This window comes from Phacochoerus africanus, chromosome 8, assembly GCF_016906955.1.
Source record: "Phacochoerus africanus isolate WHEZ1 chromosome 8, ROS_Pafr_v1, whole genome shotgun sequence".
NCBI classification, from domain to species: Eukaryota; Metazoa; Chordata; class Mammalia; order Artiodactyla; family Suidae; genus Phacochoerus; species Phacochoerus africanus.
This window is the reverse complement of record NC_062551.1, coordinates 1-24,113: the sequence shown is the minus strand read 5'-3', so window position 1 is coordinate 24,113 and position 24,113 is coordinate 1. Positions and strand designations below refer to the sequence as shown.

The 24,113-nt window shown below is 57.4% G+C and overlaps 1 protein-coding gene across 1 annotated transcript in view; it reads right to left on the bottom strand.

Annotated features, from left to right (window-relative positions):
* Positions 1-21,845, bottom strand: part of PRDM7 (PR/SET domain 7) — a gene marked incomplete at its 5' end in the record, with an annotated part of 47,308 nt that extends 25,463 nt beyond the window's left edge. The window contains one exon of the mRNA XM_047789133.1: positions 21,701-21,845. Coding sequence (XP_047645089.1) covers positions 21,701-21,845 — 145 coding nt within the window. The remainder of the gene's footprint in view (positions 1-21,700) is intronic.
* Positions 21,846-24,113: the final 2,268 nt, after the last annotated feature.

Here is a 24,113-nt window from a genome sequence, read left to right as displayed (position 1 = left end):
GTGGTGGTTTTGGTAAACACTGGGTCTTGAATAGCAATCAGTGGGGAGACAATGCAGGCACACTCCAGATGGGGTCAATACACTTAGAAAGAAAGAGGGGTAGAGAGAACCAGAAAAATATCTATATCAACCCCCCCCCCAAAAAAAAAACCCAAATAAGAGTCGAGGAGAGACTTAAGTGTACGAAGGAAGGAATCACAAAGGGCAAATAAGAAAAATATTAATCGTTCCGTCCCTACACACTTCTCTTCATCAATACATAAGTGCAGGGCTCTATCAAAACAGACGAAGGCTGGCATCCCATAATGGCCCACGGGATGAGAGTATACACGGCGAGGTAAGGTGTATGTTTGCCTCAGGGCTCTGAAAGCCTTTGAGAGAAAAGGAGCCCACGTGGAAGGGCCCTTCTTGGTCTTTCCTGAAAGTGAGGGAAGGAGACCCCACCCACCTATGGCCCCAAGACAATGCAGTCCCAGGGACTGCTGAGCCAGTGAGAGGAAGAAAACCCGAGAGTGGCTGTTCAAGCAGATGTTCGCACGAGGGCACCGGAGCTGTGGGGCTCTAACAGGTGAGAGCGCCAAGGCTCGAGACGTGCAGGCTCAGCGCCAGTTGGCGGTGATGGTGTCTTGAGCGGAGCCCACAGCAGGCACCCAGAGGATTTACGGGTGTTCTCTGGGCCCCAGGGACTCTCTCCTCCAAGACGCCTCCTGTTAGGCAGAGGGCACAGGTGTCCCTTCAGGATTTGGAGGTGGATTGGCAGCCCGGTTGGGTGGCAGTGGGTTTCGAATGCTTGAGGCATTCCCTGGGTTTGGAGCGTGCCTGCCGTTTTCCGTAGTGGCCGTCCACATGGACCTACACACCCACACTCTGGAGGGCACCTTCTTGTCCACACCCAGTCCAGGGTTTGTCTTTCGACGGCGTCCTAAGGATGGCCACTGGGAGAGGGCTGAGGAGGGCCCTCAACCTCATGGGTTGAAATTCTCTATGAATGAGTGATGCTGGTCCTTTTTCCGGTGCTAGATACCCTCCAGCTTTCTGGTTTGGGGAAAGGTCTCATGAGGTCTCTTCCCCTTTTTTTCTTTTTCTTTTTTTGTCTTTTTTTGCTATTTCTTGGGCCGCTCCCGCAGCATATGGAGGTTCCCAGGCTAGGGGTCGAATCGGAGCTGTAGCCACCAGCCTACGTCACAGCCACAGCAACGCGGGATCTGAGCCGTGTCTGCAACCTACACCACAGCTCACGGTAACGCCGGATCCTTAACCCACTGAGCAAGGGCAGGGACCGAACCCGCAACCTCATGGTTCCTAGTCGGATTCGTTAACTACTGCGCCACGACGGGAACTCCATCTTCCCTTTTTTTTTCATTTGGCTTCTGGTTTTCTGCTGCTTTTTCTTGTTTTCTGTGCTTGAGCTGCTAATTGGGTAGTCCAACCTGACCTGGGTTTTGGGGATGAGCATAAAGTGCCTGCGTGTTGTGCGTGGGAGTTGCAAACACGGTGGTATTTTTGAGAGCATTGGTGCCAGTCACTGGGCATTGTATCTTGAGAGGTCTCAGGAAAATGCATCTGCTTCTTTCCATGTGCCCCCCCTTCTCTTCTTTCTTCGAACTTAGTGTGAAGGCATGACCTCAGCCTGGTCAGGCATATTCAGGCAACACTGTTGAATGATCAAATGAAGCTCTCCCTGAAATCCCTTCTGGCCCCCTGGGGAAAAGGTCTGGTTTCGTCGCTGTGGTGGGTTTGGTAACAACTGTGGCCTGAAAAACGTTCACGGGCAAACTACTCATGCGTGTTCCAGGTGGTGCCAATAAATTTAGAAAGAATGAGGGAAAGAGAGAAAGCGAAGAAGAGGAAAAAATACACAGAGAAAAATGAGGCCAGATTTAATGAAGGAAGGAATCTCAGGTGGAAAATTAAGAAAAAAAATCAATCGTTCCATACCTCCACACATATCTTCATAAATACGTAAGTGCAGGGTTATGTAAAATAGGAAGAAGGCTGGCATGCCTTGATGGGTAGGGAGCTGAGGGTTTACCCAACGAGGCACGGCATAGTTTGGCATCAGGGCTCTGAAAGTTATTGAGAGTGAAATAGCCCACTTCGAAAGGCACCTGTTGGTACTTCATGAAAGCGGGGGAAGGGGACCTAACAGGCATCTGGCTCCCCCGACAGTGCAGCCCCAGGAACTACTGAGCCAGAGAGAGGAGGAAATCCTGAGACTGGCTTTCAGAGCAGATGTCCACACATGGGCACCAGAGGAACTTCTGGCCCTAGGTGCAGCCCCGAGGCTCTAACAGGTGAGAGCTCCAAGGCTCAAAAAATGTTGGCTCTGCATTGGGGCTGAGAGTATTCTGAGCAGAATGCACAGCAAGTATCCAGATGGTTATTGGTTGTGTCCTGGAGTCCAGAAACCCTCTGGTCTAAGAAGGATCATGTCAGGCAGCGGGCACAAGTGTCCCTTTAGCGTTTGGATGGGGATGGGTAGCATGGTTGGGTGGCAGCATGCTGAGAACGTTTGAAGCCTTCACTATGTTTCGGCATGCCTTGCGTTCTTCAGAGGCAGGAGCTGAGACCCACGCAGCATCAGTGTGCCATCGTGAGCTGGGCAATTCCAAGTCCATAACCTTCTGGCCTTTGCGTTGGTGGAGAAAGACGGTGGTGCTGATGAATCAATGGGCAGATTTCGGTGGCATGAGTGTGGGCAGTTGGCTAATCCCAATGCTTTTTTGGCTTACGGGGCTTAGGGAAATTCCTTTCTTGCCTTTCAAGATGAGCCTCCCTTTGCAGGATGGCACCAGGTTATGGAGGCCTGACCAAAACCAGCATGGACAAACTAAGCTGGGTGCATTGGCTTCATCCAGCAAGCTGTCAAGGAGTTCCCTCATGGCTCCCTGGATTAAGGGTCTCTCGGTGTCACTGCTGTGGCTGAGGCAAGCGCCGCATTGGCAGATCAGTCTTTGGGCAGCCATCATCCCTGTGTCGCAGGAGGAACCCCATAAATTGATAAATACATACAAGTATTTAAAACGATGAGCTGAATGACGAGTCAATGAATACATACATACTTAGAGATATATAAATATTTCTTCATAGATATACACATGTTTATACACATATGTGTTTATTCCTACAGGAAGCTAAGGGAATGGGTGGGTAACACAATCATAAAGGCTCTCCTGACCCAATATCGTGGGAGGCATGGGATTTGGCCTGCGAGCCTGCAGAGGTCCAGCATCGGAGTGGATTCATTTCCCAGGGAGGGGGATCCACCTGCCACATGCAGGTGCAGGGAAACGGCGGGGAAGTCAAAAATTAAGATGTAACAGTGGTTTGACAGAAGTAAATTCATACACGCGGGAAAATTTGGTCTGGCCTGATGCTGCTAGGCTGGGAAACCTGGCCAGTTTCGGCAGAGTCACAGTGCCGGTGTCTCTTCATGAGAGGCAGCAGCCTCGACCCTGACACATTCTCTGAAGAACCCCGAACCTCGAATATGGTTGGGTTTCTTAAATCTTTTATTAGTTGTGATTATTGCTGATTCATGGTGATCAATTTCACTTTAACGCAAAGTGATCCCATTGCCCATGGATATGCATACACCTTTTTGAAATTACCCTCCTATTCCTTCCAAAAAAAAAATGACAAGTTGTAGGTCCCTTGATGAACAGCAGTAAATTTATGCATGTACACTCCGTAGGCAATTGTTTGCATGCGTGATCTTCCATATCGCAGCCCTCCCCATCCACTCTGGCAACACAAAATCTGCTTTTACGTCCATGCGTTTCTTCACTGTAGAAAGGTTCCTTGGTGTCATTTGTCAGAGTCCAGATGGAAGGGGTTTCCCCAGATATTTGTCTTTCAATTTTGGATATATGCCATTGCGGATGAGAGTTTCCTTACTATCTATGTGGCTGTCAGTGGCATTTTCTTTGCCTTTATTTTTGGATTTGTACTATTTCATTGTGCATATGGACATCCTCTTCGTAATCCAGTCATCTGTCCCTGGACATAGAATGTGTTTCCATGGCTTCCTATTGTGATGAGTGCTGCCTGAACAACGTGGGGCACTTACCTTTGGAAAAGAACGTTTTATAGACATGTGCCCAAGCGCGGGGGTGCTTCTTCCTATGGTCGTTCCAGGGTCTTTTTTCGAGTGCCCTGGATCCTATGGCCCATACTGGTTGTAGAAATGGACCTACACACCCACACTCTAGTCCACACCCTGTCTAGGGCATTGGGAGAGGGCTGAGGAGGTCCCTCAGCCTCCTCGTGCTGAGCAATGCTCTAGGAAAGAGTGCTGGTGTTCCTTGCTCCGGTGCTTGATGCCTCTGTCTGTCTGGTTTGCGGAAAGGTCTCTTGAGGTCTCTTCCCCTTTGTTCACTTGGGTTGTTGGTGTTCTGTCGCTGGTCTTGGCTTCTGTGCTTGAGCTGCTGCTTTTGGAAGCCCAGCAGGATGTGGGTTTGGGAATGGGCATAAAACGCCTGTGTGTTGTGCATTGGAGGTGCCAAAACGGTGGTAGTTTGGAGAGAAGTGGTGCCAATCGCTGGGAATTGTGTCTCTCCAGAGGTCTCATGAAATGCCATCCTTTTCTTCCCATGGGACTTTCTTCTCTTCCTTCTATGCACCTGGTGTGAAGGCATGACCTAGAGCCTGGTCGGGCTCATTCGGGCAGCTCCCTTGACGGATCTGAAGAAAGCTCTCCCTGAGATCCCTTCTGGGGAAAAGGGCTGAGTTTGTTGGTGTGTCGGGTTTGGAAACCTCTGCGCCTTGGCAAACATCGACGGTGAGACAACGCACATAGGCTCCAGGTGGGGTCAGTACACTTAGAAAGAAAGTGGGAAAGAGAGACCCGGAACTATATAAAGAAACAAAGAGAGACGGAGGGGTGCCGTGGCCAGACTGAACAGTATGAAGGAAGGAATCCCAGGGGGGAAATTCTGAAAAATATCCATCACTCCGTCCTTACACATCTCTTCATCAATACGTGAGTGCAGGGCTGTAGCAAACGGAAGAAGGCTGGCACGCCACGCTCGTCCACGGGATGCGGGTTTCCAGAGCGAGGCATGGCGTAGGTGGGCCTCCGGGCTCTGAAAGCCTTTGAGAAAGAAAGAGCCCCGGTGGAAGGGCCTTTTCTGGCCTTGTCTGAAAGCGGGGGAAGCTGACCCCATCCACCTATGGGCCGCAGACAATGCAGCCCTGGGGACGTCTGAGCCAGAGAGAGGAGGAACGCCTGAGAGGGGCTGTTTGAGGCGATGTCCACACGAGGGCGCCAGAGTCCCTTCTGGCCGCAGGTGCAGCTGTGGGGCTCTAACAGGTGAGAGCGCCAAGGCTCGAACTGCGCAGGCTCAGCATTGGGGCTGATGGTGTCTTGAGCGGAACCCACAGCAAGCACCCAGATGAGATTCGGGTGTTTCCAGGGAGCCAGGGCCTCTCTCCTCCAAGATGCCTCAGGATTGGCAGAGGGCAGAGATGTCCCTTCAGGATTTGGAGGTGGATTGGCAGGCTGCTTGGGGGGCAGGGGGTTTGGAATGCGAGAAGCATTCCCTGGGTGTCTTCCGTGGCATTCAGGGGGGCGGCTTGGAAAATCCCTGTGCTGGTTTCGGTGGAGAGCCTGAGGGACACGTCTTCTTGTCTGTCGAGGTGAGCCTCCCTTGTCGGGAGGGTGCCAGGCTATGGAGGCCCGACCCAGACCAGGTCTGATGAATCAAGCAGGGTTGATTGGTCTCATCCCCCATGCTCTCAGGGAGTTCCCATGTGGCAGCCAGGCCAAAGAGGCTCTCCTAATCACTGCTGTGGCTGTGGCAAGAGCTGCATTCAGAGATCAGTCTCTGGCAAGACAACACCTCAGTGTGGCAAGGGGCACCGAAATCAATGGATCCATGCAAACAGAGATGGAAAAGAAGAGCTTCATTGAGAAAGAAGTAAGTCAATCACTCTGTCTCTGTCTCTATCTCTCTCTGTCTCTGTCTGTCTCTCTCTCTCTGGATATATATATCTACCCACACATATCCATAGACAGTCCTCCAGAATAGCTATGAAGTTGGAGAGATAAAGCAATCCTAAAGGCTCTGCTGACCCAAGATCTCAGGTGGTATTTTGTTGGAAGTGCAAGCCTGGGGATGTCCAGCCTAGGAGTGGATGCATTTCCAGGGCAGAGTGTATCTGCATGCCACAAAAGGGCGCAGGAAAAGATCTAAGCATGTGCATAAATTAATCAATAAAAACGTCATTATAGGCATCAGTTCATACATGCCAGGAAATTAGGTCTGGTCTGATGTGGCTGGGCTAGGAAGTCTTGACAGGATCTACGGAGGACTTCTGCCTGTCGCTTGCCCGAGGGGCAGCCGCTTCAACCCTGACACCTCTGGTGAAAGATGAGCAGCTAGTTGAGTCCTTTGTGTGTTTGTTCGGGTGTGTCATGACTTATGGTTGATTGTCGCTGATATACAGGGCACAATGAGGGAAGGTGTTCATTGTTCCGGTGCTTGATGCCCTCTGTCTGTCTGGATTAGGGCAAGTTGATTGAGGGCTCTTCCCCTTGTTCATTTGGTTTGCTGGCATTCTGTTGCTGGTCTTGGGTTCCATGATTGAGCTGCTGCTTCTGGAAGCGAGATGGATCTGGGTTTCAGGATAGGCATGAAGGGCCTACACATTGTGCTTCAGAAGAACCAAAACGGTGGTAGTTTGAAGAGAAGGGGTGCAAATCGCTGGGAATGGTGTCTCACCAGAGGGCTCACGGAACGCCCCTTTTCCTTCCATGGGCGCGTCTTCTCTTCTTTCTGGGCACCTGGTGAGATGATGGGAGCTGTAGCCAGGCCGGGCATAAGCAAGGCCGCTCTACTGGCTGGTGCGAAGCAAGCTCTCCCTGAGATGCCTTCTGGCCCCCTGGGGAAAAGGGCTGAGATGGTCGGGGTGTTGGGTCTGGAAAACTCTGCGCCTTGGCCAGCATGGATGGCGATACCAATCACGCAGGCTCCGGGTGGCGTCAATGCATGTGGAAAGAAAGAGGGAACGAGGGACCCGTGGGCGGGGGGCGGGGGGAAGGAAGAGGAAAGTATCGAGGCCAGACTTCATGGGACGTAGGAAGGACTCACAGGGGGAAAATGAGGAAGACAAGGAACCGTCCTTACACACCTATCTTCCTAAATACATATGTGCCAAGCTCTATCAAAAGGGAGGCAGGCTGGCACGACCTGATGGATTTGGAGATGAGGGTTCACCCAGCGAGGCATGGCATGGGTTGGCGAGAGGCAGAGCCCGCGTGGAAGGGCCCGCCTTGGTGTGCCATGAAAGCGGGGGAAGGAGACCCCAGCCGCCCACGGATGGGCCCCCGACCACGCAGCCCCGGGGACTGCCGAGCCAGAGAGAGGAGGCCAGCCTGAGAGGGGCTGTTCTGGCAGATGTCCACGCGAGGGCGCCAGAGCCCCTTCTGGCCCCAGGTGCAGCTCCCAGGCTCGAACAGGTGAGAGCTGCAAGGCTCCAAAAGCGCGCAGGCTCAGCCTCGTGGCTGGCGGAGTGCTGAGCGGAGCCCACCCACGGGAAGCCCCCAGAGGGTCTGCGGGTGTTTCCCGGGCCCCAGGGACTCTCTCCCCCAAGACCCCTCAAGTCAGCCAGAGGGCACAGGTGTCCCTTCTGGATTTGGAGGTGGAATGGCAGCCTGGGTGGGTGGCAGTGGGGTTTGAGCGCTGGAAGCATTTCCTGGGGTTCGGCGTGCCTTGGGTTCCCCTGGAGGCAGGCGCCCAGACACACACAGCCTCGGGATTGGACCGCGAGCTGGCCCTGGTCAAGCCCCTCCCCGTCAGGGGTCCAGGTAGGTGAGAGGGAGGGTGGTGCTGAGGAAGAAACGGGGGCGGGGGCTTCGGTGGCATGAGGGCCGGCAGCTGGGCTAATGCCCGTGCTTTGTTGGCTCAAGAGGCTGAGGGAAATGGCCTTCGTGCCTTGGGAGGGGAGCCTCCCTTTCCAGGAGGGCGCCAGGCTAGGGAGTCCTGACGGAAACCGGGTCTGATGCGTTAAGGGTGGTTGATTGGTTTCGTCAAGCAAGCTCTCGGGGAGTTCCCACGTGGCGGCCAGGCTTAAGAGTCTCTCTTGGTCACTGCTGTGGCTGGGGCAAGAGCTGCGTTGGGCGACCCACCTCTGGCCAGGCCACAGCTCCGTGTGGCAGGGGGCACCCAAATCAATGGTGAAATAGGAAGAGCGATGGAGACAGATGAGCTGAAGGGATCAAGAAATGACTCAATGCCAACCTCTATTTCGCTCTCTCTTTGGGCATTCCCTCTCCCTGTCTCTCAATATATATACATACACAGACATCTGTATGTATATCTCTCTGTACCATTCTACCTGCACACACACACACACACACACACACACACACAGGATGAATGTGTAGCGATGGAAATGGATAGATACCTAAATCCTAATTTCTCTCCTGATCCAAGATCTCGGTGGGAGTGGTTGGCAATGCCAGCCTGGGGATGCCCAGGCTGGGAGTGGATGCTTTTGCAGAGCAGAGTGGATCTGCACGCCACACATGGGTGCAGGAAAATAACTCGGGAAGTAAATGGGTTCAAAAATAATCAGGTCTTTATCCTCATCCATTCTGGGTGTCATTTTCGGGTGCCCCGGACCCTGTGGTGCCTAGCGACGGAACAAATGGACGTACACAGCCACCCCGTGGGAGGGCATCCTCTTGCCCACACCTCGTGTCCAGGCTTTGTCACTCGAAGGCGTCCTGAGGATGGCCATGGGGTCAGGGCTGAGGAGGGCCCTCGACGTCCCTGTGATTTGGAATTCGCTAGGAATGAGGGAGGGGGTTCCTTTGTCCGCTGCTGGATGCCCTCTGGCTACCTGGATTGGGGCACCGTTGATTCAGACCTCCTCCCCGTTTGCCACCTGGGTCGTTGGGTTTGTGTTCTCGTTCTGGGTGTCCGTGGTGGGGCTGTTCAATTTGGAATCCCAGCGTGACGTGGGTTTCGGCTGGGATGCGCCCAAAGTGCCTGCGAGGTGTGCACGGGCGGTGCCAAAACAGAGGCATTTGGGAGAGCATCGGTGCCAAGCGCTGGGCTTTGTCTCTCCAGAGGGCTCATGAAACGCCCCTTTTCCTTCCATGGGCGCGTCTTCTCTTCTTTCTGGGCACCTGGTGAGATGATGGGAGCTGTAGCCAGGCCGGGCATAAGCAAGGCCGCTCTACTGGCTGGTGCGAAGCAAGCTCTCCCTGAGATGCCTTCTGGCCCCCTGGGGAAAAGGGCTGAGATGGTCGGGGTGTTGGGTCTGGAAAACTCTGCGCCTTGGCCAGCATGGATGGCGATACCAATCACGCAGGCTCCGGGTGGCGTCAATGCATGTGGAAAGAAAGAGGGAACGAGGGACCCGGGGGCGGGGGGCGGGGGGAAGGAAGAGGAAAGTATCGAGGCCAGACTTCATGGGACGTAGGAAGGACTCACAGGGGGAAAATGAGGAAGACAAGGAACCGTCCTTACACACCTATCTTCCTAAATACATATGTGCCAAGCTCTATCAAAAGGGAGGCAGGCTGGCACGACCTGATGGATTTGGAGATGAGGGTTCACCCAGCGAGGCATGGCATGGGTTGGCGAGAGGCAGAGCCCGCGTGGAAGGGCCCGCCTTGGTATGCCATGAAAGCGGGGGAAGGAGACCCCAGCCGCCCACGGATGGGCCCCCGACAACGCAGCCCCGGGGACTGCCGAGCCAGAGAGAGGAGGCCAGCCTGAGAGGGGCTGTTCTGGCAGATGTCCACGCGAGGGCGCCAGAGCCCCTTCTGGCCCCAGGTGCAGCTCCCAGGCTCGAACAGGTGAGAGCTGCAAGGCTCCAAAAGCGCGCAGGCTCAGCCTCGTGGCTGGCGGAGTGCTGAGCGGAGCCCACCCACGGGAAGCCCCCAGAGGGTCTGCGGGTGTTTCCCGGGCCCCAGGGACTCTCTCCCCCAAGACCCCTCAAGTCAGCCAGAGGGCACAGGTGTCCCTTCTGGATTTGGAGGTGGAATGGCAGCCTGGGTGGGTGGCAGTGGGGTTTGAGCGCTGGAAGCATTTCCTGGGGTTCGGCGTGCCTTGGGCTCCCCTGGAGGCAGGCGCCCAGACACACACAGCCTCGGGATTGGACCGCGAGCTGGCCCTGGTCAAGCCCCTCCCCGTCAGGGGTCCAGGTAGGTGAGAGGGAGGGTGGTGCTGAGGAAGGAACGGGGGCGGGGGCTTCGGTGGCATGAGGGCCGGCAGCTGGGCTAATGCCCGTGCTTTGTTGGCTCAAGAGGCTGAGGGAAATGGCCTTCGTGCCTTGGGAGGGGAGCCTCCCTTTCCAGGAGGGCGCCAGGCTAGGGAGTCCTGACGGAAACCGGGTCTGATGCGTTAAGGGTGGTTGATTGGTTTCGTCAAGCAAGCTCTCGGGGAGTTCCCACGTGGCGGCCAGGCTTAAGAGTCTCTCTTGGTCACTGCTGTGGCTGGGGCAAGAGCTGCGTTGGGCGACCCACCTCTGGCCAGGCCACAGCTCCGTGTGGCAGGGGGCACCCAAATCAATGGTGAAATAGGAAGAGCGATGGAGACAGATGAGCTGAAGGGATCAAGAAATGACTCAATGCCAACCTCTATTTCGCTCTCTCTTTGGGCATTCCCTCTCCCTGTCTCTCAATATATATACATACACAGACATCTGTATGTATATCTCTCTGTACCATTCTACCTGCACACACACACACACACACGCACACACACACACACACACACACAGGATGAATGTGTAGCGATGGAAATGGATAGATACCTAAATCCTAATTTCTCTCCTGATCCAAGATCTCGGTGGGAGTGGTTGGCAATGCCAGCCTGGGGATGCCCAGCCTGGGAGTGGATGCTTTTGCAGAGCAGAGTGGATCTGCACGCCACACATGGGTGCAGGAAAATAACTCGGGAAGTAAATGGGTTCAAAAATAATCAGGTCTTTATCCTCATCCATTCTGGGTGTCATTTTCGGGTGCCCCGGACCCTGTGGTGCCTAGCGACGGAACAAATGGACGTACACAGCCACCCCGTGGGAGGGCATCCTCTTGCCCACACCTCGTGTCCAGGCTTTGTCACTCGAAGGCGTCCTAAGGATGGCCATGGGGACAGGGCTGAGGAGGGCCCTCGACGTCCCTGTGATTTGGAATTCGCTAGGAATGAGGGAGGGGGTTCCTTTGTCCGCTGCTGGATGCCCTCTGGCTACCTGGATTGGGGCACAGTTGATTCAGACCTCCTCCCCGTTTGCCACCTGGGTCGTTGGGTTTGTGTTCTCGTTCTGGGTGTCCGTGGTGGGGCTGTTCAATTTGGAATCCCAGCGTGACGTGGGTTTCGGCTGGGATGCGCCCAAAGTGCCTGCGAGGTGTGCACGGGCGGTGCCAAAACAGAGGCATTTGGGAGAGCATCGGTGCCAAGCGCTGGGCTTTGTCTCTCCAGAGGGCTCATGAAACTCCCCTTTTCCTTCCATGGGCGCGTCTTCTCTTCTTTCTGGGCACCTGGTGAGATGATGGGAGCTGTAGCCAGGCCGGGCATAAGCAAGGCCGCTCTACTGGCTGGTGCGAAGCAAGCTCTCCCTGAGATGCCTTCTGGCCCCCTGGGGAAAAGGGCTGAGATGGTCGGGGTGTTGGGTTTGGAAAACTCTGCGCCTTGGCCAGCATGGATGGCGATACCAATCACGCAGGCTCCGGGTGGCGTCAATGCATGTGGAAAGAAAGAGGGAACGAGGGACCCGGGGGCGGGGGGCGGGGGGAAGGAAGAGGAAAGTATCGAGGCCAGACTTCATGGGACGTAGGAAGGACTCACAGGGGGAAAATGAGGAAGACAAGGAACCGTCCTTACACACCTATCTTCCTAAATACATATGTGCCAAGCTCTATCAAAAGGGAGGCAGGCTGGCACGACCTGATGGATTTGGAGATGAGGGTTCACCCAGCGAGGCATGGCATGGGTTGGCGAGAGGCAGAGCCCGCGTGGAAGGGCCCGCCTTGGTATGCCATGAAAGCGGGGGAAGGAGACCCCAGCCGCCCACGGATGGGCCCCCGACAACGCAGCCCCGGGGACTGCCGAGCCAGAGAGAGGAGGCCAGCCTGAGAGGGGCTGTTCTGGCAGATGTCCACGCGAGGGCGCCAGAGCCCCTTCTGGCCCCAGGTGCAGCTCCCAGGCTCGAACAGGTGAGAGCTGCAAGGCTCCAAAAGCGCGCAGGCTCAGCCTCGTGGCTGGCGGAGTGCTGAGCGGAGCCCACCCACGGGAAGCCCCCAGAGGGTCTGCGGGTGTTTCCCGGGCCCCAGGGACTCTCTCCCCCAAGACCCCTCAAGTCAGCCAGAGGGCACAGGTGTCCCTTCTGGATTTGGAGGTGGAATGGCAGCCTGGGTGGGTGGCAGTGGGGTTTGAGCGCTGGAAGCATTTCCTGGGGTTCGGCGTGCCTTGGGCTCCCCTGGAGGCAGGCGCCCAGACACACACAGCCTCGGGATTGGACCGCGAGCTGGCCCTGGTCAAGCCCCTCCCCGTCAGGGGTCCAGGTAGGTGAGAGGGAGGGTGGTGCTGAGGAAGAAACGGGGGCGGGGGCTTCGGTGGCATGAGGGCCGGCAGCTGGGCTAATGCCCGTGCTTTGTTGGCTCAAGAGGCTGAGGGAAATGGCCTTCGTGCCTTGGGAGGGGAGCCTCCCTTTCCAGGAGGGCGCCAGGCTAGGGAGTCCTGACGGAAACCGGGTCTGATGCGTTAAGGGTGGTTGATTGGTTTCGTCAAGCAAGCTCTCGGGGAGTTCCCACGTGGCGGCCAGGCTTAAGAGTCTCTCTTGGTCACTGCTGTGGCTGGGGCAAGAGCTGCGTTGGGCGACCCACCTCTGGCCAGGCCACAGCTCCGTGTGGCAGGGGGCACCCAAATCAATGGTGAAATAGGAAGAGCGATGGAGACAGATGAGCTGAAGGGATCAAGAAATGACTCAATGCCAACCTCTATTTCGCTCTCTCTTTGGGCATTCCCTCTCCCTGTCTCTCAATATATATACATACACAGACATCTGTATGTATATCTCTCTGTACCATTCTACCTGCACACACACACACACGCATGCACACACACACACACACACACACACACACACACACAGGATGAATGTGTAGCGATGGAAATGGATAGATACCTAAATCCTAATTTCTCTCCTGATCCAAGATCTCGGTGGGAGTGGTTGGCAATGCCAGCCTGGGGATGCCCAGCCTGGGAGTGGATGCTTTTGCAGAGCAGAGTGGATCTGCACGCCACACATGGGTGCAGGAAAATAACTCGGGAAGTAAATGGGTTCAAAATAATCAGGTCTTATCCTCATCCATTCTGGGTGTCATTTTCGGGTGCCCCGGACCCTGTGGTGCCTAGCGACGGAACAAATGGACGTACACAGCCACCCCGTGGGAGGGCATCCTCTTGCCCACACCTCGTGTCCAGGCTTTGTCACTCGAAGGCGTCCTAAGGATGGCCATGGGGACAGGGCTGAGGAGGGCCCTCGACGTCCCTGTGATTTGGAATTCGCTAGGAATGAGGGAGGGGGTTCCTTTGTCCGCTGCTGGATGCCCTCTGGCTACCTGGATTGGGGCACAGTTGATTCAGACCTCCTCCCCGTTTGCCACCTGGGTCGTTGGGTTTGTGTTCTCGTTCTGGGTGTCCGTGGTGGGGCTGTTCAATTTGGAATCCCAGCGTGACGTGGGTTTCGGCTGGGATGCGCCCAAAGTGCCTGCGAGGTGTGCACGGGCGGTGCCAAAACAGAGGCATTTGGGAGAGCATCGGTGCCAAGCGCTGGGCTTTGTCTCTCCAGAGGGCTCATGAACTCCCCTTTTCCTTCCATGGGCGCGTCTTCTCTTCTTTCTGGGCACCTGGTGAGATGATGGGAGCTGTAGCCAGGCCGGGCATAAGCAAGGCCGCTCTACTGGCTGGTGCGAAGCAAGCTCTCCCTGAGATGCCTTCTGGCCCCCTGGGGAAAAGGGCTGAGATGGTCGGGGGTGTTGGGTTTGGAAAACTCTGCGCCTTGGCCAGCATGGATGGCGATACCAATCACGCAGGCTCCGGGTGGCGTCAATGCATGTGGAAAGAAAGAGGGAACGAGGGACCCGTGGGCGGGGGGCGGGGGGAAGGAAGAGGAAAGTATCGAGGCCAGACTTCATGGGACGTAGGAAGGACTCACAGGGGGAAAATGAGGAAGACAAGGAACCGTCCTTCCACACCTATCTTCCTAAATACATGTGTGCCAAGCTCTATGAAAAGGGAGGCAGGCTGGCACGACCTGATGGATTTGGAGATGAGGGTTCACCCAGCGAGGCATGGCATGGGTTGGCGAGAGGCAGAGCCCGCGTGGAAGGGCCCGCCTTGGTATGCCATGAAAGCGGGGGAAGGAGACCCCAGCCGCCCACGGATGGGCCCCCCGACAACGCAGCCCCGGGGACTGCCGAGCCAGAGAGAGGAGGCCAGCCTGAGAGGGGCTTTCTGGCAGATGTCCACGCGAGGGCGCCAGAGCCCCTTCTGGCCCCAGGTGCAGCTCCCAGGCTCGAACAGGTGAGAGCTGCAAGGCTCCAAAAGCGCGCAGGCTCAGCCTCGTGGCTGGCGGAGTGCTGAGCGGAGCCCACCCACGGGAAGCCCCCAGAGGGTCTGCGGGTGTTTCCCGGGCCCCAGGGACTCTCTCCCCCAAGACCCCTCAAGTCAGCCAGAGGGCACAGGTGTCCCTTCTGGATTTGGAGGTGGAATGGCAGCCTGGGTGGGGTGGCAGTGGGGTTTGAGCGCTGGAAGCATTTCCTGGGGTTCGGCGTGCCTTGGGCTCCCCTGGAGGCAGGCGCCCAGACACACACAGCCTCGGGATTGGACCGCGAGCTGGCCCTGGTCAAGCCCCTCCCCGTCAGGGGTCCAGGTAGGTGAGAGGGAGGGTGGGTGCTGAGGAAGGAACGGGGGCGGGGGCTTCGGTGGCATGAGGGCCGGCAGCTGGGCTAATGCCCGTGCTTTGTTGGCTCAAGAGGCTGAGGGAAATGGCCTTCGTGCCTTGGGAGGGGAGCCTCCCTTTCCAGGAGGGCGCCAGGCTAGGGAGTCCTGACGGAAACCGGGTCTGATGCGTTAAGGGTGGTTGATTGGTTTCGTCAAGCAAGCTCTCGGGGAGTTCCCACGTGGCGGCCAGGCTTAAGAGTCTGTCTTGGTCACTGCTGTGGCTGGGGCAAGAGCTGCGTTGGGCGACCCACCTCTGGCCAGGCCACAGCTCCGTGTGGCAGGGGGCACCCAAATCAATGGTGAAATAGGAAGAGCGATGGAGACAGATGAGCTGAAGGGATCAAGAAATGACTCAATGCCAACCTCTATTTCGCTCTCTCTTTGGGCATTCCCTCTCCCTGTCTCTCAATATATATACATACACAGACATCTGTATGTATATCTCTCTGTACCATTCTACCTGCACACACACACACACACACACACACAGGATGAATGTGTAGCGATGGAAATGGATAGATGCCTAAATCCTAATTTCTCTCCTGATCCAAGATCTCGGTGGGAGTGGTTGGCAATGCCAGCCTGGGGATGCCCAGCCTGGGAGTGGATGCTTTTGCAGAGCAGAGTGGATCTGCACGCCACACATGGGTGCAGGAAAATAACTCGGGAAGTAAATGGGTTCAAAAATAATCAGGTCTTTATCCTCATCCATTCTGGGTGTCATTTTCGGGTGCCCCGGACCCTGTGGTGCCTAGCGACGGAACAAATGGACGGCACAGCCACCCCCGTGGGAGGGCATCCTCTTGCCCACACCGTGTCCAGGCTTTGTCACTCGAAGGCGTCCTAAGGATGGCCATGGGGACAGGGCTGAGGAGGGCCCTCGACGTCCCTGTGATTTGGAATTCGCTAGGAATGAGGGAGGGGGTTCCTTTGTCCGCTGCTGGATGCCCTCTGGCTACCTGGATTGGGGCACAGTTGATTCAGACCTCCTCCCCGTTTGCCACCTGGGTCGTTGGGTTTGTGTTCTCGTTCTGGGTGTCCGTGGTGGGGCTGTTCAATTTGGAATCCCAGCGTGACGTGGGTTTTCGGCTGGGATGCGCCCAAAGTGCCTGCGAGGTGCACGGGCGGTGCCAAATTTGGGAGAGCATCGGTGCCAAGCGCTGGGCTTGTCTCTCCAGAGGGCTCATGAAACTCCCCTTTTCCTTCCATGGGCGCGTCTTCTCTTCTTCTGGGCACCTGGTGAGATGATGGGAGCTGTAGCCAGGCCGGGCATAAGCAAAGGCCGCTCTACTGGCTGGTGCGAAGCAAGCTCTCCCTGAGATGCCTTCTGGCCCCCTGGGGAAAAGGGCTGAGATGGTCGGGTGTTGGGTCTGGAAAACTCTGCGCCTTGGCCAGCTGGATGGCGATACCAATCACGCAGGCTCCGGGTGGCGTCAATGCATGTGGAAAGAAAGAGGGAACGAGGGACCCGTGGGCGGGGGGCGGGGGGAAGGAGGAGGAAAGTATCGAGGCCAGACTTCATGGGACGTAGGAAGGACTCACAGGGGGAAAAGAGGAAGACAAGGAACCGTCCTTACACACCTATCTTCCTAAATCATAGTGCCAGCTTATCAAAGGGAGGCAGGCTGGCACGACCTGATGGATTTGGAGATGAGGGTTCACCCAGCGAGGCATGGCATGGGTTGGCGAGAGGCAGAGCCCGCGTGGAAGGGCCCGCCTTGGTATGCCATGAAAGCGGGGGAAGAGGAGCCCCAGCCGCCCACGGATGGGCCCCCGACACGCAGCTGTCTGGGCGGCCTGCCTCCAGGGGAGCCCAAGGCACGCCGAACCCCAGGAATGCTTCCAGCGCTCAAACCCCACTGCCACCCACCCAGGCTGCCATTCCACCTCCAAATCCAGAAGGGACACCTGTGCCCTTGCTGACTTGAGGGTCTTGGGGGAGAGAGTCCCTGGGGCCGGGAAACACCCGCAGACCCTCTGGGGGCTTCCGTGGGTGGGCTCCGCTCAGCACTCCGCCAGCCACGAGGCTGAGGCCTGCGCGCTTTTGGAGCCTTGCAGCTCTCACCTGTTGAGCTCTGGGAGCTGCACCTGGGGCAGAAGGGGCTCTGGCGCCCTCGCGTGGACATCTGCCAGAACAGCCCCTCTCAGGCTGGCCTCCTCTCTCGGCTCGGCAGTCCCGGGGCTGCGTTGTCGGGGGCCCATCCGTGGGCGGCTGGGGTCTCCTTCCCCCGCTTTCATGGCATACCAAGGCGGGCCCTTCCACGCGGGCTCTGCCTCTCGCCAAGGCTTTCCGAGCGCCGACGCCAACCCATGCCATGCCTCGCTGGGTGAACCCTCATCTCCAAATCCATCAGGTCGTGCCAGCCTGCCTCCCTTTTCATAGAGCTTGGCACACATGTACTTAGGAAGATAGGTGTGTAAGGAGGTTCCTTGTCTTCCTCATTTTCCCCCTGTGGTCCTTCCTACGTCCCATGAGTCTGGCCTCGATACTTTCCTCCTCCTTCCCCCCGCCCCCCGCCAGGGTCCCTCGTTCCCTCTTTCTTTCCACATGCATTGACGCCACCGGAGCCTGCGTGATTGGTATCGCCATCCATGCTGGCCAAGCGCCAGAGTTTTCCAACCCAACACCCCGACCATCTCAGCCTTTTCCCAGGGGGCCAGAGGCATCTCAGGGAGAGCTTGCTTCGCACCAGCCAGTAGAGCGGCCTTGCTTATGCCCGGCCTGGCTACAGCTCCCATCATCTCACCAGGTGCCCAGAAAGAAGAGAAGACGCGCCCATGGAAGGAAAAGGGGCGTTTCATGAGCCCTCTGGAGAGACAAAGCCCAGCGCTTGGCACCGATGCTCTCCCAAATGCCTCTGTTTTGGCACCGCCCGTGCACACCTCGCAGGCACTTTGGGCGCATCCCAGCCGAAACCCACGTCACGCTGGGATTCCAAATTGAACAGCCCCACCACGGACACCCAGAACGAGAACACAAACCCAACGACCCAGGTGGCAAACGGGGAGGAGGTCTGAATCAACTGTGCCCCAATCCAGGTAGCCAGAGGGCATCCAGCAGCGGACAAAGGAACCCCCTCCCTCATTCCTAGCGAATTCCAAATCACAGGGACGTCGAGGGCCCTCCTCAGCCCTGCCCCATGGCCATCCTAGGACGCCTTCGAGTGACAAAGCCTGACACGAGGTGTGGGCAAGAGGATGCCCTCCCACGGGGTGGCTGTGTACGTCCATTTGTTCCGTCGCTAGGCACCACAGGGTCCGGGGCACCCGAAAATGACACCCAGAATGGATGAGGATAAAGACCTGATTATTTTTAACCCATTTACTTCCCGAGTTATTTCCTGCACCCATGTGTGGCGTGCAGATCCACTCTGCTCTGCAAAAGCATCCACTCCCACCTCATCCCAGCTCATTGCCAACCACTCCCACCAGATCTTATCAGAGAGAATAGAGGATTAGATAGGATCTATCCATTTCCATCGCTACACCTTCATCCTGTGTGTGTGTGTGTGTGTGTGTGTGTGTGTGTGTGTGTGTGCGTGTAGTAGAAGTGGTACAGAGAGATATACATACAGATGTCTGTGATGTATATATATGAGAGACAGGGAGAGGGAATGCCCAAGGAGAGCGAAATAGAGGTTGGCATTGAGTCATTTCTTGATCCTCCAGCTCATCTGTCTCCATCGCTCTTCCTATTCACCATTGATTTGGGTGCCCCCTGCCACACGGAGCTGTGGCCTGGCCAGAGGTGGGTCGCCCAACGCAGCTCTTGCCCCAGCCCCAGCAGTGACCAAGAAGACTCTTAAGCCTGGCGCCACGTGGGAACTCCCCGAGAGCTTGCTTGACGAAACCAATCAACCACCCTTAACGCATCAGACCCGGTTTCCGTCAGGACTCCCTAGCCTGGCGCCCTCCTGGAAAGGGAGGCTCCCCTCCCAAGGCACGAAGGCCATTTCCCTCAGCCTCTTGAGCCAACAAAGCACGGGCATTAGCCCAGCTGCCGGCCCTCATGCCACCGAAGCCCCCGCCCCCGTTTCTTCCTCAGCACCACCCTCCCTCTCACCTACCTGGACCCCTGACGGGGAGGGGCTTGACCAGGGCCAGCTCGCGGTCCAATCCCGAGGCTGTGTGTGTCTGGGCGCCTGCCTCCAGGGGAGCCCAAGGCACGCCGAACCCCAGGAAATGCTTCCAGCGCTCAAACCCCACTGCCACCCACCCAGGCTGCCATTCCACCTCCAAATCCAGAAGGGACACCTGTGCCTCTTGCTGACTTGAGGGGTCTTGGGGGAGAGAGTCCCTGGGGCCCGGGAAACACCCGCAGACCCTCTGGGGGCTTCCCGTGGGTGGGCTCCGCTCAGCACTCCGCCAGCCACGAGGCTGAGCCTGCGCGCTTTTGGAGCCTTGCAGCTCTCACCTGTTCGAGCCTGGGAGCTGCACCTGGGGCCAGAAGGGGCTCTGGCGCCCTCGCGTGGACATCTGCCAGAACAGCCCCTCTCAGGCTGGCCTCCTCTCTCTGGCTCGGCAGTCCCCGGGGCTGCGTTGTCGGGGGCCCATCCGGGGCGGCTGGGGTCTCCTTCCCCCGCTTTCATGGCACACCAAGGCGGGCCCTTCCACGCGGGCTCTGCCTCTCGCCAAGGCTTTCCGAGCGCCGACGCCAACCCATGCCATGCCTCGCTGGGTGAACCCTCATCTCCAAATCCATCAGGTCGTGCCAGCCTGCCTCCCTTTTCATAGAGCTTGGCACACATGTATTTAGGAAGATAGGTGTGAAGGACGGTTCTGTCTTCCTCATTTTCCCCCTGTGAGTCCTTCCTACGTCCCATGAGTCTGGCCTCGATACTTTCCTCCTCCTTCCCCCCGCCCCCCGCCCACGGGTCCCTCGTTCCCTCTTTCTTTCCACATGCATTGACGCCACCCGGAGCCTGCGTGATTGGTATCGCCATCCATGCTGGCCAAGGCGCAGAGTTTTCCAAACCCAACACCCCGACCATCTCAGCCCTTTTCCCCAGGGGGCCAGAAGGCATCTCAGGGAGAGCTTGCTTCGCACCAGCCAGTAGAGCGGCCTTGCTTATGCCCGGCCTGGCTACAGCTCCCATCATCTCACCAGGTGCCCAGAAAGAAGAGAAGACGCGCCCATGGAAGGAAAAGGGGGTTTCATGAGCCCTCTGGAGAGACAAAGCCCAGCGCTTGGCACCCTGCTCCCCAAATGCCTCTGTTTTGGCACCGCCCGTGCACACCTCGCAGGCACTTTGGGCGCATCCCAGCCGAAACCCACGTCACGCTGGGATTCCAAATTGAACAGCCCCACCACGGACACCCAGAACGAGAACACAAACCCAACGACCCAGGTGGCAAACGGGGAGGAGGTCTGAATCAACGTGCCCCAATCCAGGTAGCCAGAGGGCATCCAGAGCGGACAAAGGAACCCCCTCCCTCATTCCTAGCGAATTCCAAATCACAGGGACGTCGAGGGCCCTCCTAGCCCTGCCCCATGGCCATCCTAGGACGCCTTCGAGTGACAAAGCCTGGACACGAGGTGTGGGCAAGAGGATGCCCTCCCACGGGGTGGCTGTGGACGTCCATTTGTTCCGTCGCTAGGCACCACAGGGTCCGGGGCACCCGAAAATGACACCCAGAATGGATGAGGATAAAGCCTGATTATTTTTGAACCCATTTACTTCCCGAGTTATTTTCCTGCACCCATGTGTGGCGTGCAGATCCACTCTGCTCTGCAAAAGCATCCACTCCCAGGCTGGCATTGCCAACCACTCCCACCGAGATCTTGGATCAGGAGAGAAATTAGGATTTAGGATCTATCCATTTCCATCGCTACACATTCATCCTGTGTGTGTGTGTGGTGTGTGTGTGTGTGTGGTGTGTGTGCAGGTAGAATGGTACAGAGAGATATACATACAGATGTCTGTGTATGTATATATATGAGAGAAAGAGGGAATGCCCAAAGAGAGAGCGAAATAGAGGTTGGATTGGTCATTTCTTGATCCCTCCAGTCATCTGTCTCCATCGCTCTTCCTATTTCACCATTGATTTGGGTGCCCCTGCCACACGGAGCTGTGGCCTGGCCAGAGGTGGGTCGCCAACGCAGCTCTTGCCCCAGCCACAGCAGTGACCAAGAAGACTCTTAAGCCTGGCCGCCACGTGGGAACTCCCGAGAGCTTGCTTGACGAAACCAATCAACCACCCTTAACGCATCAGACCCGGTTTCCGTCAGGACTCCCTAGCCTGCGCCCTCCTGGAAAGGGAGGCTCCCCTCCCAAGGCACGAAGGCCATTTCCCTCAGCCTCTTGAGCCAACAAAGCACGGGCATTAGCCCAGCTGCCGGCCCTCATGCCACCGAAGCCCCCCGCCCCCGTTTCTTCCTCAGCACCCCTCCCTCTCACCTACCTGGACCCCTGACGGGGAGGGCTTGACCAGGCCAGCTCGCGGTCCAATCCCGAGGCTGTGTGTGTCTGGGCGCCTGCCTCCAGGGGACCCAAGGCACGCCGAACCCCAGGAAATGCTTCCAGCGCTCAAACCCACTCCACCCACCCAGGCGCCATTCCACCTCCAAATCCAGAAGGGACACCTGTGCCCTCTGGCTGACTTGAGGGGTCTTGGGGAGGAGAGTCCCTGGGGCCCGGGAAACACCCGCAGACCCTCTGGGGGCTTCCCGTGGGTGGCTCCGCTCAGCACTCCGCCAGCCACGAGTGAGCCTGCGCGCTTTTGGAGCCTTGAGCTCTCACCTGTTCGAGCCTGGGAGCTGCACCGGGGCCAGAAGGGGCTCTGGCGCCCTCGCGTGGACACTGCCAGAACAGCCCCCTCCAGGCTGGCCTCCTCTCTCTGGCTCGGAGTCCCGGGGCTGCGTTGTCGGGGGCCATCCGTGGGCGGCTGGGGGGGGAAGGGGCTCGCTTCAGCCCTTCCGCGGGTCTGGCCTCCGACGCCAACCCATGCCATGCCTCGCTGGGTGAACCCTCATCTCCAAATCCATCAGGTCGTGCCAGCCTGCCTCCCTTTTATAGAGCTTGGCACAATGTATTAGGAAGATAGGTGTGAAGGAGGTTCCTTGTCTTCCTCATTTTCCCCCTGTGAGTCCTTCCTACGTCCCATGAAGTCTGGCCTCGATACTTTCCTCTCCTTCCCCCCGCCCCCGCCCACGGGCCCTCGTTCCCTCTTTCTTTCCACATGCATTGACGCCACCCGGAGCCTGCGTGATTGGTATCGCCATCCATGTGGCCAGGCGCAGAGTTTTCCAACCCAACACCCCGACCATCTCGACCCTTTTCCCCAGGGGGCCAGAAGGCATCTCAGGGAGAGCTTGCTTGCGCACCAGCCAGTAGACGGCCTTGCTTATGCCCGGCCTGGCTACAGCTCCCATCATCTCACCAGGTGCCCAGAAGAAAGAGAGAAGACGCGCCCATGGAAGGAAAAGGGGTTTCATGAGCCCTCTGGAGAGACAAAGCCCAGCGCTTGGCACCGATGCTCTCCCAAATGCCTCTGTTTTGGCACCGCCGTGCACACCTCGCAGGCACTTTGGGCGCATCCCAGCCGAAAACCCACGTCACGCTGGGATTCCAAATTGAACAGCCCCACCACGGACACCCAGAACGAGAACACAAACCCAACGACCCGGTGGCAAACGGGAGGAGGTCTGAATCAACTGTGCCCCAATCCAGGTAGCCAGAGGGCATCCAGCAGCGGACAAGGAACCCCCTCCCTCATTCCTAGCGAATTCCAAATCACAGGGACGTCGAGGGCCCTCCTCAGCCCTGTCCCCATGGCCATCCTTAGGACGCCTTCGAGTGACAAAGCCTGGACAGAGGTGTGGGCAAGAGGATGCCCTCCCACGGGGTGGCTGTGACGTCCATTTGTTCCGTCGCTAGGCACCACAGGGTCGGGGCACCCGAAAAGACACCCAGAATGGATGAGGATAAAGACCTGATTATTTTTGAACCCATTTACTTCCCGAGTTATTTCCTGCACCCATGTGTGGCGTGCAGATCCACCTCGCTCTGCAAAAGCATCCACTCCCAGCTGGGCATCCCCAGGCTGGCATTGCCAACCACTCCACCGAGATCTTGGATCAGGAGAGAAATTGGATTTAGGATCTATCCATTTCCATCGCTACACATTCATCCTGGTGGTGTGTGTGTGTGTGTGTGTGTTGGTGTGTGCAGGTAGAATGGTACAGAGAGATATACATACAGATGTCTGTGTATGTATATATATTGAGAGACAGGGAGAGGGAATGCCCAAAGAGAGAGCGAATAAGAGGTTGGCATTGAGTCATTTCTTGATCCCTCCAGCTCATCTGTCTCCATCGCTCTTCCTATTTCAACAGATTGGGTGCCCCTGCACAGGAGCGTGGCCTGCGCAGAGGTGGGTCGCCCAACGCAGCTCTTGCCCCAGCCACAGCAGTGACCAAGAAGACTCTTAAGCCTGGCCGCCACGTGGGAACTCCCCGAGAGCTTGCTTGACGAAACCAATCAACCACCCTTAACGCATCAGACCCGGTTTCCGTCAGGACTCCCTAGCCTGGCGCCCTCCTGGAAGGGAGGCTCCCCTCCCAAGGCACGAAGGCCATTTCCCTCAGCCTCTTGAGCCAACAAAGCACGGGCATTAGCCCAGCTGCCGGCCCTCATGCCACCGAAGCCCCCGCCCCGTTTCCTCCTCCGCACCACCCTCCTCTCACCTACCGGACCCCTGACGGGGAGGGGCTTGACCGGGCCAGCTCGCGGTCCAATCCCGAGGCTGTGTGTGTCTGGGCGCCTGCCTCCAGGGGAACCCAAGGCACGCCGAACCCCAGGAAATGCTTCCAGCGCTCACCCCACTGCCACCCACCCAGGTGCCATTCCACCTCCAAATCCAGAAGGGACACCTGTGCCTCTCGGCTGACTTGAGGGGTCTTGGGGGAGAGAGTCCCTGGGGCCGGGAAACACCCGCAGACCCTCTGGGGGCTTCCCGTGGGTGGGCTCCGCTCAGCACTCCGCCAGCCACGAGGCTGAGCCTGCGCGCTTTTGGAGCCTTGCAGCTCTCACCTGTTCGAGCCTGGGAGCTGCACCTGGGGCCAGAAGGGGCTCTGGCGCCCTCGCGTGGACACATCTGCCAGAACAGCCCCTCTCAGGCTGGCCTCCTCTCTCTGGCTCGGCAGTCCCCGGC